Raw genomic sequence first — 14,884 nt, 5'->3', positions numbered from 1 at the left:
CGATCCGTATGACCGGGGATCCGCGTTGCTCCGGCCGGCACCAATTATCGGATCGGCTGAAGTTGGGCGAATCCGTACTGTTCCCCGCAGCGCATCCCCCCTCCGGCAGCAGGATGCTCAAGCGCGCCGCCCGCTAGGGAAGCGAAGAGGAGTCGGAACACTCGACTAATCCATTAACGGAACAAGCTCTTGCGCGGAGCTAGTCCGGCGAAGTTGTCCGCCTTGGTCCAAGCAGTCTATCGCCTTCAGCTATCAATGGCGTCTGGTAGAAGTACCTACAACTCAAATTAATTTTACATCTCTCGGCGAATCGTTTAAAGGTGCTAAATATTGAGTCAGTAATCACGAGAAAGTCAATACGTGAGAGATGTCCCCGAGTTAAATAGAGTAATTTCATTTGTGAATACATTTTGATTCAAGTCATAACCTAAGTAAAATTAAAAGAACTTAAGACTAGTTTGCATTTATATATTATGTATGAATAAAAGTCAAAAAAATTCTGTTGAGGGACTCTTTTTTTACTTTTAATTTAGTAAACACAATTTCAATAAGTAAACCTAATCACGTCTATATTCTTGCTAATTAAGAATTTTGCAATATTTTATGATTGTTTTTATTAAACATTGTGATAAAATAAATTTTTTGCTTTTTAGAAATTTCTAATACTGTTCAGGATAAAATGGTTTATCAATACAATTAAAAAAATATTTATATTAAAATAAGTGTTGGAAAATTTTCAATAAAGTTAATTTATTTTGGTGAGTGTAGTTTTCACCACAAATTAATTATGCCATGATAATGTTACCGTGTTTATCTTTATATTTCTGATATTTGGAGCTTTAAAATTAATAATAATTCTACGTTATAAGGAACGAACGTGTGATTTGTTTCTCATGTAAACATCAATTATTTTTTAATTACTAGAAAAAATTAAAAAAATTACGTTTGTCAAGATGTAATGATATTATTATGTGGATTAATGCTTGTCAGTGTTTATTGTTTATGATTAATAAATAAACGATGCATTTTCTTTATTTAAAATTATGTGATGAGTGTTGTGGTGAATAAAATACAGACCACGAATTGATGTGTTTGAAAATTCCCTTTGCAAATAGTAATATTCAATAAGAAATTATTAAAATTGAAATATATCCAAGGCCAACGTCTCTTTGAACCCAAGCCATTCCGTAAGTAGTCCTTGTGAGAAGTAGCAATATAACAATAAACGTGAATTAATTTCCCATTTCTTTATAGAAAATTCATATCTTAAGAATATTTGAGGACATCAAATGAATCTTACCAATCTTAAACTGAAACAATAAGTGGCAATTAGAACAAAATGGAAATTTTTTCATCAGAATATCAAACTTTTCACCAGATGGTAAAAAATAAAAAATTAAAAAATTTAACAGAACTATATTTTATTCGACTTTATCTCAATAAACTGAAGTTTCTTTGTCAAGTTCAACAAACCCTGCATGTGTTATTATTATCACGCTACCATTATTTACAACACATAAATTGGTAATTTAATTTTAAGTGTACAAAATAAACATTAAGTACCACTATTAATAACTTAAAAATACCAGCGAAGCAAATACAGAACTTCACTTGTAAGCCTGAATAAAGGAGAATGTTTAAAAACAAGAAGTCTCCTAACATAAAACCTTACATTAAACAAGTATTACCCAATTACAAAGTTTTTAATGCTGTAAGGACAGTGGAAAGTAGCACGAAAGTTATATTTTGTTCATAAATCTTTAGGTACATACATTAATCTAAAATAACTTATTATGTATGCGTAGCCTACATTTATTTCTATAATTGATCAGTGAACTCAGCAAAGACCATAATTTTAATCTTAGAAAAACACAGTACATAATCTCTAAACCAATGCAGTGGGGCATTCATAACATTAATTTTTCATAACATTTCAGCGTAATTTTAGATAACATGCCTCAGGCAAAGTGCTTTTAAGTTAATGACCTTATTATTAATAATAAAATATACCCTTTGATTATTCATTATTCACTGATGAAAATAACTTGAGTGAACAAACCGTAACCAAGAGTAAAAGAACTAATCCTCTGAGCCAAATTTAAAGTAAACACGTAAAAATGTTCCTCTTTCGGTTCAAGGCTCTGACATTTAAAAAATCTTTAAAAATATTTTTTTTTCTTTTTCAGAATTTACATTTCTTAAAATGCTTTTGTTTTTCCTTTGACAAAATTTATTAGTTAACAAAAGTTGAGAGTTATTAAATGTGATTTGTGGCTTTTTATCGACCTTACATTTGACATGGAACGAATGTTAAATTATATAAAGTTGTTAATGTTATACACAAACTATTTGCAATTCTCAATATAATTGCTATCATAATGTTCCCAGCGAGACTGATATTTTTGTTCAGTTTTTGGTCACGTTTTTATTGAATGTCCCGTTGTTGTTTCATATCTGACATCCTGTGGGAACGTCGAAATTTCCGTTAAAGTAATTTTTGAGGCATTCGTCACAGTTTACGTGAAGTTGATGATGATGGTGTCTTCGCCAACGCACAAGGACGTGTTGTTAAACTTGTAAGTCACTGTTTGCCCGGAACCGAGGGACGAGGAGTCTCTTTCGGCTGCGAAGGCTCTGGCCCGATAAGGTACGAGAAGTTCTCTGTTGAGAGAGTGTAGTGACGTCTTGCTGGTCCCGCTGTGTTGTTCGGCGTGCGACGACGAGGAGCCCAGACCCGGCGAAGAGGAGGTGGCGGGCGCAGCGGAGGACTGAGATGACGAGGACGGGACAGTCAACCCTGACGTCACCGCCGGCGTGCCGCCTGAAGCTCCAGATGACCCGTCCGCTGAAGCTGAAGCTGAAGCTGAACTCGACGAAGACCCCGTAGCGGCGGGACTCGTCGTGACCCCGGCAGCCTCCGCGGCGCTAGACCAAGACGTCGTCGCACCGGGCTCGATCGACGCGGACGCCGCAGTCGACGGACCAGAGGTATCGGCTGAAGTTCCAGATGACCCGTCCGCTGAAACTGAAGCTGAAGCTGAACTCGACGAAGACCCCGTAGCGGCGGGACTCGTCGTGACCCCGGCAGCCTCCGCGGCGCTAGACCAAGACGTCGTCGCACCGGGCTCGATCGACGCGGACGTCGCAGTCGACGAACCAGAGGTATCGGCTGAAGTTTCCGATGACCCGTCCGCTGAAACTGAAGCTGAAGCTGAACTCGACGAAGACCCCGGAGCGGCGGGACTCGTCGTGACCCCGGCAACCTCCGCGGCGCTAGACCAAGACGTCGTCGCACCGGGCTCGATCGACGCGGACGCCGCAGTCGACGGACCAGAGGTATCGGCTGAAGCTCCAGATGACCCGTCCGCTGAAACTGAAGCTGAAGCTGAACTCGACGAAGACCCCGTAGCGGCGGGACTCGTCGTGACCCCGGCAGCCTCCGCGGCGCTAGACCAAGACGTCGTCGCACCGGGCTCGATCGACGCGGACGCCGCAGTCGACGGACCAGAGGTATCGGCTGAAGTTCCCGATGACCCGGTCGAGACGTGGGACGTTGCCGTGTTCCGCGTGGTTTCGTGGCCGGGAGTGTGGCCTGGAACACATCTTCGCTGTTATTTTACACAGTTCCAGTGTTTAGCTAGTGTGATTTATAATATTCACGTATTTTTGAATTATTAGAAAACGTCGCAAGGTACTGTAGGACCACTGTTTGTGACTCTATTTTAACTAATGATATACAGCAACAACAACTTGAGTTAGTTGTATGGATTTTATTTCAGAAAGGGCAAATAAAGTGAAAACTAGTTTAAAATTGACAGCAAATTTTGTATTATTTTCCGCTTACTTTCAAACACTAAATATAAAAAAAACAATAATTTGGGACCACTTTTTTTAACATCATTATTTTTTAATGGCTACCAGAAAAAAAAACTTTTAAAGGGTGCTTTTATTTCAAAGCGTCGTTTTACTCTATGAATATGCAACAAGAGTTCAAGACAAATAAACGCTGAGTTTTCGTCTTCTTTTATTTAAGTCTTTTCATATTTTCACTGCGTTTGTAAAACTCTGCGACAAGGTGAACGGCGTAATTGCAGTTAATTTATTCTGAAAAGAGTATTTATATGCAAACGTTTTTCAACCCCCATTGTGAACACTTAATGAATTTATCGCTGGAAGCAGGTATTTTTAATTAGTATGTTATGTGTGTATTTTACATAACATCCATTTAATTGATTATACTAAAAAACTAAACTTATTTTTAAAATTCCACTCTAGAAAATTTTAATTAAAAATACTAAATAATGAAAGATTAAAGTGCATTAAGGGGCCCGCCTAGTTTGGTGTATTTGCGTTGGTGAGGCGGGATGATAAAAGCGACGCTCGCTGGTGCTTCTATCACGATATCGCTTCTAACGTGCAGTCTTATCGATGTACATAGAATAACTGTGATGTTTGAGTGGCAATCAACATTACATGGTGAAGAAATGAAGATAAATGTGTAATGGAAGTCCCTTGAGTGCTTTCAAGAATCTGTACCGAGCGTTGCCTTGGTCGCTAATCTAAAAACACAGTTATTTTTTATTTATTTATGTAATTGGTTTGTGTTTTATGTGCACATATTATAGCTGAAGGACATTTATAGAATGACACCAAAATCAAACGTACAAAACATACATTAACATGCAAAACACACAATTCCACAAAAATACTTCGAAACAAACATGCAATTTAAGATATACATAAAGTGACAATACACGTGACAAAACAACACACAGACAGACACATATGTCAAAAAATTTCATTAACAGGAAAAGGTTTTAATTTTTTTAAACTTTTGTTCCTATATTATGACAATTAAAAAATATTTTACAACAAAATCAAGCAAAATCATATATTACTAGCTGAAGTACTCGGCGTTGCCCGAGATAAACACATCATAATATAAGGAACGTCACTACCGAGTTTCAAATTTATATGACATACACTTTAAAAACTGGAAATTTTGATTTTAAAGTCCCGTTGATTGCACAATCTCGGTGCATCAAAACTACGCATCAGCAAAACCGGGACACCAATTTTCAGCTTCGTTTTATGTGAAGGCAGGTAACCCCTAGGCAAGACGTAACGGACGCACAAAACGCGTTACAAATTCAAGGAAACGCCATCTATGACGAAGTTTTAAACTAAACTGTTATTAGCACCTTTAGTTCGCTAGCAGCCGCGAGATTCACTCGGATGGGTTTAGCCAAGGAGAAGGATAGGACGTATATGACCGTGTGGCTGACATAGAGAAATGACACAAACCCTATGACTTACCTTCTATGATGTGTTATTATAAAACAGAATTTACCCCTTTTAAACTCCCTAAGCGATGGAATTTTGAAATTGTATATAGTACAAGTCCTTGTCAGAATTGTAACGGGAGAGGAAAATTATTGATGGTCCGAAAAATGAAAATTAATTAAAAATAATAAAAATAATTCTAGTAAAGAAAAAAAAAACAAATTAAACACAGAGAGAAGAAAAAAAACAATAGTTTAGGTTTGCGATTTAAAGTGATAAAAAGTATTTAAATACTTAAATTAAGAATGATAAGGCATCTAGTGTGTGGCAACAATGTTAATAGGCAATAGGAAATAAACTTCTAGCGCCTGCGGCATTGTCAACACACACTTCGTACGTGTACTGCATGTTGTATCTAACCCCCTCCAACGCATTTGATTCTAAATTGGACTTTTAGTAAGGATCCCTAATGTTATTGATAATATAATATAGCCTATAGCCTTCCTCGATAAAGGTAGTCCAGCACTGAAAGCATTTTTCAAATCGGACCAGTGGTTCCTAAGATTAGCGCGTTCAAACAAACAAACAAACAAACAAACTCTTCAGCTTTATAATATTAGTATAGATAATGTTATTTTTTTTAAATAATTGTTTAACCACTATAGTATGAAACTAAATGCGGCAACAAGCTTCTCGTGTTCTGAACTGCTCCCGCACCTGCTGACGTCCCCGCCGGCCTCATGACGGTCACCTCCGCCAGCGACGGCAGCTGCGCCCTGGAGCACGCCTCGCGCAGGTTGCCGACGGCCAGGGACGCCGAGCTGGCGCGGAACGTGACGGTGACGTCCTCCTCCGAGGTCACGTGGCCGGCGGCCGAGCAGTCGCCAGCCGCGGCGCAGGCCAGGGCCACCACGAGCTTGTAGCGGCCCAGCCGCGACGAGCGGGCGTCTGCGCCGGGCTCCTGCGGACCGACCCCCACCCGGGTGTCACGTCAAGGCTCTCCGCGGGGGTTACATGCGCGGGCTCGGCTGGATGCGAGAGCTACAGCTGGCAGAGCAATTGGGAAATAACATTTTTTTTTTGTGGCGGATTGTTAGATTAGGTCGCAAGCAGTAGTTGGCGCAGCGACAAGAGTGCCGATTCGCATTACAATGGTCGCGGGTTCAAGTCCACGTCAGTGGCGTAGCCAGGATTTAAGTATGGGGGGTGTTAAGAAGCATGGCCCGCCCCCCCCCCCCGTATTAAAGCGGGGGGCCCGGGGGTCCTCCCCCGGGAAAATTTGAATTTTTAGGTGTAAAATAGTGCTATTTTAGCAGTTTTTGATACTTAAATTTAAATATAGTAATGGTAAAATTTTTATTAATTTTAATATGAAATTTGTTTGAGTGACGAATAAGAAATTAATTTAAGATTTGGTGCTAAGTGGGGGGTTTTAACTCCTAAACCCCCCCCCCCCCCCCCCCGGCTTCGCCACTGGTCCACGTGCATCTTTTCAATTATTATGATACTTACGCCACAAACTAATTGGAATAATGCTTATTGTATTATATTTATTTATATAATCACAAATATTTTATTTTTATTTTTTTATATATATTTTAGGATATAGTCATTACGAAATTAAAAGAAGAGAGCACCCCATGCTTTTAGTTATACAGAGTTGTGGTGAATTATTTGGCTGTTGGACAAAAATCTTAAATTAAAATTATATATATTTTTATTTTTAGTTTATTCAACGATAAAAGCGGTTATTTTAGTTTTTTTAAACTATAAGTTTATTTTATTCTTTTTAGTCTCAAAATAAAATAAAAATATTAAATATGAGTAACTGGAAAAAAATAAAAATACTAAATATGAGGTATTAAAGTATATATTTATTACAATGAACTTAATATAAGTCACTAATGTTTACGTAATCTAGACTTTTCAGCTAATGCGTCAACATTACATAAAAACTATTTTTTTAGTTGTTTTAAACTATAAGTTTATTTAGTTTCAAACCTTGCTATTTCCACCTTTTGCAGTAATGGTTGGTTCGATAAAAATTTATTTTAACATAAGTTTTAGACAATATTTATTATTTTTAATAAGAATGGATTCGATACTGTACACGGCAGGGAAGTTTTATTTATTTCCTTATTCAACCCCAGGTTTTTTAACCTCTTGCAATAATGGTTTGTATTATCAAAAATGGTTTTCGACAAAAGTTTTAGATAAAAATATTAAGATTTACAAACACTTTTTACGGATTCGATGGTGTGTCTATGAACAAAGTTATAATATTGCTTATCCTCCAATGCTTGTTTTTAACACCCCTTGCAGTTATGGTTGTATCAAAAGTGTATGACATTACTGCTACGAATTATAATAAGTTCAAACTGATGTTGTGCTGTTACTATTTTCATAATGCACAGAAAGTTATGACTTATTTTAATGATACTATTATTTATAAAGTCTTATTATTTTGATTGTTATTATTATTATTATGAAATTTTATTATTTAATTTGTATATTGTTCGCCCGCAAAAGTTATTTAAATATATTTTTATTAATTATGTATATCTACGAGAGCTATGCTCTATGACCTGAAATGGACTTATATGGACAGTCAATTGAGTATACCCCTCTAAGGACTAATGAACTTAACGAATAAACGATGATTTTATTCGGGGTATTACTTAAAGAAATTTTCATTATTGGAAATTTTCGTTTTAAATTTACCGCATTTTTGTGTTTTCAATTGTATTAATAAGTGTTATTTACAGTATTTATATTGTAAATTACACTAACCGATTTTGGTTTCGGCCAATGAGAGGCCGTGTTTTAGATGTGAGGCGTCTAGAACGTCTTAATTAATAAGAATGGTTGTATGAAGGCGTCTGATGCCGACGCAAAGGCGCGAGGCCTATTTTAAATTTGAAATATAGCTAGCTAGATTATGCCATCCGACACTCAGGATGAGCTTAAACGACGTATAAATAAATAATGTGTAAGATTATAAGGGCATATTCTGACGGATATGTTATTAGGAGTGAAAATCTGTAAGTAAAGATCTTGCATTTTGTATCGCCCATAGACATACCCAGCTGTATGTAATTTCGTCGTAAATAACTCCGATTTGACTACAAACTGATTAGTTTTCACGTAAAAGGTGTCAATTATCCTGAACTACGTCATGAATTGTTAGTTCCAAGATTTAAATTATTATTTTATTTTGTGATACCCAGAGGTGAAATGGGAGTACAAGTTTCGTGTCTCTACCATATAAACTGAGTTAAGCCAAGGCAAATACGAACCCAAATATAAACATAAATAGTAATCATACAAATTAATTGTGCTATGATTTCAAACATTTTTCTGTTATGTAAGAATGCGTCCGTAAAAATATCATTTGATTGATTTTCTAAACTTACACTAACGAACTTTTGTGAACGATTCATGTGTGCTACGTATTTTCCTGATGTTTAATTTACATAAGCGCATATCCACGAGTCATGTTCAGTATCGTTAGGATTGTTTTTCTGTGATTTTTATCTAATTATATTAATGTTGATTTTTATCTCTACACATATGTTAGTTGTCCCTGATGAATAGCCATTTTATTCTTAATAATAAAAACCTGAATTTTATCCCTATGTGTTGATATATGTTACCTAGCTACCTGTGTCCAAGAGTGTGTGTTTTATGATAAATAACATTTTATGCATGTTTCTAAGGGTCAGAGTACAAGAGCATAACAGTACCATTGACACACACATATATATGTATATATATGTGTATATATATATATATATATATATATATATATATATATATATATATTTTTTTTTGAAAAATAGTGACAGCCAGTGTATATTGTCCCGACAACACACACACAACAAAAGGGTCTATTTATAAATCGACGAGTACTATTAATGGTACTGGCGCCAGCAGTAAGAATACACCAACAAGTTTAGCAGCAGTACAGTATAATGTATTTTCCATATTTGGAATTTATAGCGATTTTTCTGTTTTTCAAAAACCTTCCCGATTTGTACTCCTTTGGCCGGATATTGCACATTAAAGAAATCGACAGAGATTTTGCATATTTATATTTTATGTGTCCGTTTGGGAATGATTTGTGAAAACATTACGGCAGTTATCGTTTCCATAAAAAATGTGATATGTGGATATATGAATACATACATAAACCTTTTGAATTGACGATGGTTTTGGAGTCTATGGACCATGAAACGAATATATATATATATATATATATATATATATATATATATATATATACACACACACAATTATTTGGAAGTCACACCATGGTAACAATGCATAGTACAATAGATAGTATTTATTCGAAATCTACCTAAAAGTTTTCCCAGTGGCGAGATTGTAAATACTATGTGCTTTAAGGTTTAAGATCATCATGCGCGTTCTCTACCATCGTGCTTCTAAGCCAATTGGGAATTAAGAAGGAGAATAATTATTATGAATATTCATTGTAATGCCGAATTATTATGTATTTTAAAACTTATGATTGCGTTTTACAGTGACTATATCAGTTTTCCAAAAATATTCCACGGTAGTTTCACTAACACAAAGTTTCATTTGGCACACCAATAAGTTTTATTTTGTATGTACCCTAATGTTTACGAAAGTGACTATATACGGGTTCATGTGCGGTAGGTGGGGTCCGCCAACTTTGTGACATATTTTAATTCCTCTACTTCCTTTTTATTTTCACGAAATTTCTCCTATCATATGCCGTACACCAAGATGTATTATTGTGGTTGTTATAAAAATAAAATTATGTGTTGGCCCTGGATATTTATTACTAGGCAATCTATATACTAGTTTTTTTTATTGACGTGATAACTTCTTATAAATCGATGAACGCCGGCTGCACGCATGTCACGTTCCGCCTGAGCCGAGCGTGCAAGAACCGGTGAACCACCGCAAGAGAAAATCTTCTATAGTATAAAACAGGTTAAGGCGGGCTTTTTAACTAATTGTTCGTGATTATATTTTAACAAATTATTTAAATTTAATTTGAAAAAAACTGTAAATAATATTTGAGAATTAAAAATGTATACAATTTTTCATCAATGTTTTCTCATGACGTTATCACGTAAAATTATCGTCCGTAAACCGACTTTACAGACAACCCCCCTTTTTTTTCAATAATTTTATTTGCTATTGTTGTTATAAAAAATAAAATTATGTACTATCCATGTCAGATGGGAAGATCCCTGGAAGGAATGCGGTTGCCGAGGCTAGCTCTGACGTCTCAAGGTCAGACAGACAAGGGAATATGCGCTACTACGGAGAGCGAAAACATTTACTCACCTCGTACACAACGTTAAAATTTCCAGTTACACGAAACACGAATGTTATAGAAGAAAACCTGAACAATTATTTACTACCAACGTTACAAACCGTTATTTTTTGCTAAAAGATTAAAACGAGCGCCGACAAAACCACGGAGCGCTGCTATTTTCATGCTATTGAAACCAATTTCGTCAAAAATCGTCATATTGTCTAAAAACTGAGCGCGTTTCGAAGAAGCTGTTATTTTTATACGTATGTATAACTTTTCTCTTTTTCCCGGTAGAAGCCATTGCTAAAATGAGGTTTATTATTACTATTTAAATTTATCTATAGTTACGTAAATAGTAGAGTTTAATAATTACTAATTAAATAACTACCTATAAATTTCAAATATATACATTTAGTAAAAATACTAGCGGACCACGCGTTGCGCCTCAACTTGAAAACAAGAAAAAATGTTTGCGCGTAGAACTGTACACTGCTCAGGCGAAAAGCGATAACTGGCGCCCACCCCCCTCGTTTCCGGGTAGGGACCGGTTACCCCCCCCCCCCCCCCCCAACGCCACCACACCCGTGTCTAGGGATCTTCCCATAAGTCACGTACAGTACTGGCGCTAGATATTGATTATTAAAGTTATTTTTTAATTTTTTTTGTTTTATTATTTATTTTTGTTATGAATTAATTTTAAAATATAAAACTTTTAAATATTTTGTAAAAAAAATTATGGAAAATCCATCACACGCATCGTGGAAACAATGCAGTTTCCTCCTCGTGGGGCGTGGGGCGTGGGGCGTGGGGCGTGGGGCGTGGGGCGTGGAGGGCCAGACCTGCGTGGGCAGCACGTGACCGCCGCGCAGCAGCAGCACGGGCCGCGCGCCGCCGCTGGCCAGCGGAACGGAGCGGGCCCCCAGGCCGTCGCTGACGGGCAGCCCGCCTTCCAGCAGGTACCAGGGCTCGCCGGCGGGGAGGTACACCCGCACCACGGCCAGGTCTGCCCGCAGCGCCGGGGCCGCGAGCAGCGCCGGGCCCACCTGCCGCAAGCGACCAGGGGTCAGTCAGGCCTTTGAATATATATATATATATACTGTATAGAAGTCGCCAGCCCAGGTAAACATTTCTAATACGGTTTAAGGTGGTTGGTTAATTCACCGCCGCAATCGCCACCATCTCTAGGGCATCGACTTGTGGTGGTCCCTAGTGGACAAGTGTCCAACTCTTCAAACACCCCTTACCCCTCCTGTTGAACGACCTTGAGCTGCAGTGAATGATGGGTGTGGGGTGGGTGCGGGGAACGACAGCGGGCGACAGTGCTGCGCTCTAAAGTGTAAATAACAACCTAAGACGATACAGGGCGTTACGGCAGCGCCCTGCAGCGGTGAAGTTCCCAAGCTGCTCATCATACGCTCCTGAAAAACGTAGAGTAAATCCTATCCACTCGCGACTTCTATACAGTATATATATTCAAAGGTCAGGCCGCTCCTTACTCGTCAGGTGTACAATAGAGACAGGGCCGGTGCAAGGTAAATTGGCGCCCTAGGCGAAAAAACCTTGAAGGCCCCTTCCCCCGGGTGGACACCCCAAAAAAAATTTTTCCTTGCCTCAAAATACATCACGTAAGCCCGAAGATTTTGTCAACAATCAAATGTAAGCAGGCTTGTGTTTTTTTTTTTACTTTTTTAACTTATTACAAATCATAAACAGGTCACAGTGGATTTTAAATAATTACCTATATCAATATAAAAATCCATTTTCATCTAGTTTCAATAATCGTTAAACATATTATATGAGCTGTTGTGTGTCGTGCTGCGCCGCCCCCAGCTACTTGGCGCCCTAGGCGGTTGCCTAGTTCGCCTATATGGACGCTCCGGCCCTGAATAGATACGCGGGTACCTATGATCCAACTGAAATATCATCTGCAGGCACGATCTCCAGCTGAACACCCCAACCGATCGTAAATTACACTTATAAAGCTAACCTCTTATGTTTATATGTCTTTGTTTTTTTTTAAATATATTTTCAATCGGACTATTTACACAAAAAATTAATGGTACTTGTAAGGTCAGTTGCACAAATCAGTAACTTTTCCCCACGTATAAATCAATTGTATATAATTTAAATAAAATAAAATAAATAGGGTAGCGTCAATCGTATGCCTTTACGAAAATTGAGGCGTAGACGAACGCAAGCAGCGTTAGCGAGAATTTCGTAGCATCACTAATGCGTTATTTATATCCTTTCCCTGCCGTCTCCCCTTCCGGCCGTTACAACTAGCATATGGCATGCTACGCTAGGTACTATCCATGTCTGATGGGAAGATCCCTGGAAGGAATGCGGTTGCCGAGGCTAGCTCTGACGTCTCAAGGTCAGACAGACAAGGGAATATGCGCTACTACGGAGAGCGAAAACATTTACTTGCCTCGTACACAACGTTAATTTTTCCAGTAACACGAAACACGAATGTTATAGAAGAAAACCTGAACAATTATTTACTACCAACGTTACAAACCGTTATTTTTTGCTAAAAGATTAAAAAGAGCGCCGACTAAACCATGGAGCGCTGCTATTTTCATGCTATTGAAACCAGTTTCGTCAAAAAAATCGTCATATTGTCTAAAAACTGAACGCGTTCTGAAGAAGTTGTTATTTTTATACGCTCGTCAAGTAGGTAGTTAATGAGGAAAAAAATAGTAAACATTTTTCCTAATGTTTTATAACCAACCAATATTTATACGTATTTTTTATAATGACATGACATTATATGGCTTCACATTGGTTTTTTTTCTAAATAATCTAAAAGCAGAAGTTATTGTAAATAAATGATGTTGGAAACTTGCTGACACTCCCCTTTAGAAATATATAACGGACATTTAATTTACCACAAATCATCCATACTTAAAAAATCATTTCATTGATTTGACTTACAATTAAAATAATTGACATAAACATACATTAACTCACCATTTATACTTGACTCCAGTTGCATAGACAAATAAGCAGAGGCAAGCTGAGTCGCTGTGTAGGAGGGTGCGAATTTGTCTTGGTGGAATTTGCTTATGTACTCGTGTTTCTTGATAGTCACGCGAAATAAAAAACTATGTAACTTAAAATAGTAACTTAAAAAATACATCTTCCCACTTATGTTAAATTTTTACAATGGCCAGTTCAGAGTCAGATTCACTATCACTTGGCTCTTCATCTCATGATGACTCGTCACTTTCAGTATCAGTGCTATCGTCGGTACCTAAATTAACAATTATACTGTCAATAACGTCCGGAATTATGCCATCCTTCTTCCAATATCCTTCTTCAATGTGTTGCACGTGCCTGCAAAATCCCTCCCAATCTTGTTTGGTCACTGACGAAATGGCAGCTTCTGTCAGATCATTTAGTTTCGTAAGTGACAAGTCACCAGTAACATTATTTTCTCTGACTAGCCTCTTCATTTTCCCCCATGCCAGTTCAATTGGGTTAAGGTCACACATGTAAGGAGGTAGCCTAAGTACAGTATGACCAAACTGCCTGAGTTTACCATCTATTCGGTATGTATTTTCCTTGGGCTTATGTAGTTCTACGAGCTTATACAAATCAACTTTACGCATGCTCTCACTGAATCCAACACCGTTTTTCTCGAGCCACGTCATAACATCGGTTTATGTAGCATACTTCGGCGGCGGTTTGTTTATTTGTACAGTGTGGTACGGTGCATTATCAATCACAATGACAGAATTTGGCGGAAGTTTAGGTAATACTTTTTCGTTTATCCATTTTTCGAAGTTTGCATTTGTCCGTGGTAGTCTCCGGTAACAGTTCCATCTTTGTAAAAAAATGACGCATTAGGAATAAACCCATTCTGGCTACCTGCGTGCAACATAATAAGCTTCCTACCTGCGCTCGAATTTGCCTCAACTCAAAATTCATCGTCGTGATACCAAAACTTGGAAAACGTTAAATTGTTGTCAATCCAACTTTCATCGAGATAAACATTCTCTGTGCCGACTTCGCGGTAGTGCCGTATCTTGTGCAGGTAATCATTACACCACGTAACAATATGTGCTCTCTCAACGAGAATTTTTCTCTTGGATCTGCATTTCCTCCACTTGAAACCCATACTTTTAATTAGGCGATGCAGTGATCTTGCTCCCCATGGAAAATCTATTCTATTCTTAATTATTGGCATCAATTTCAGGACTGTCGGAACTTTCTTCTCGCGTACGTAAAAGTCATGTATAGTATTTCTTATAACGCATCTGTCGAAATCATCTACAGTAATGGTAGTGTGTT

At 37.8% G+C, this 14,884-nt stretch overlaps 1 protein-coding gene across 1 annotated transcript in view; it reads right to left on the bottom strand.

Moving 5' to 3' along the window:
* Positions 1-1,404: 1,404 nt before the first annotated feature.
* LOC134535052 (probable maltase-glucoamylase 2) overlaps positions 1,405-14,884 on the bottom strand; it is a 58,986-nt gene continuing 45,506 nt past the window's right edge. Inside the window, exons 8-10 of the mRNA XM_063373894.1 lie at positions 11,431-11,634; positions 6,001-6,244; positions 1,405-3,592 (exon numbers count right to left, since the gene is read on the bottom strand). Of these exons, the coding sequence (XP_063229964.1) occupies positions 2,517-3,592; positions 6,001-6,244; positions 11,431-11,634 (1,524 nt within the window). The 3' untranslated portion in view covers positions 1,405-2,516. The remainder of the gene's footprint in view (positions 3,593-6,000; positions 6,245-11,430; positions 11,635-14,884) is intronic.

Source organism: Bacillus rossius, chromosome 1 (genome assembly GCF_032445375.1).
Source record: "Bacillus rossius redtenbacheri isolate Brsri chromosome 1, Brsri_v3, whole genome shotgun sequence".
Taxonomy (NCBI): domain Eukaryota; kingdom Metazoa; phylum Arthropoda; class Insecta; order Phasmatodea; family Bacillidae; genus Bacillus; species Bacillus rossius.
The sequence above is the reverse complement of the archived record's forward strand: the minus strand, read 5'-3'. Positions and strand labels throughout refer to the sequence as shown.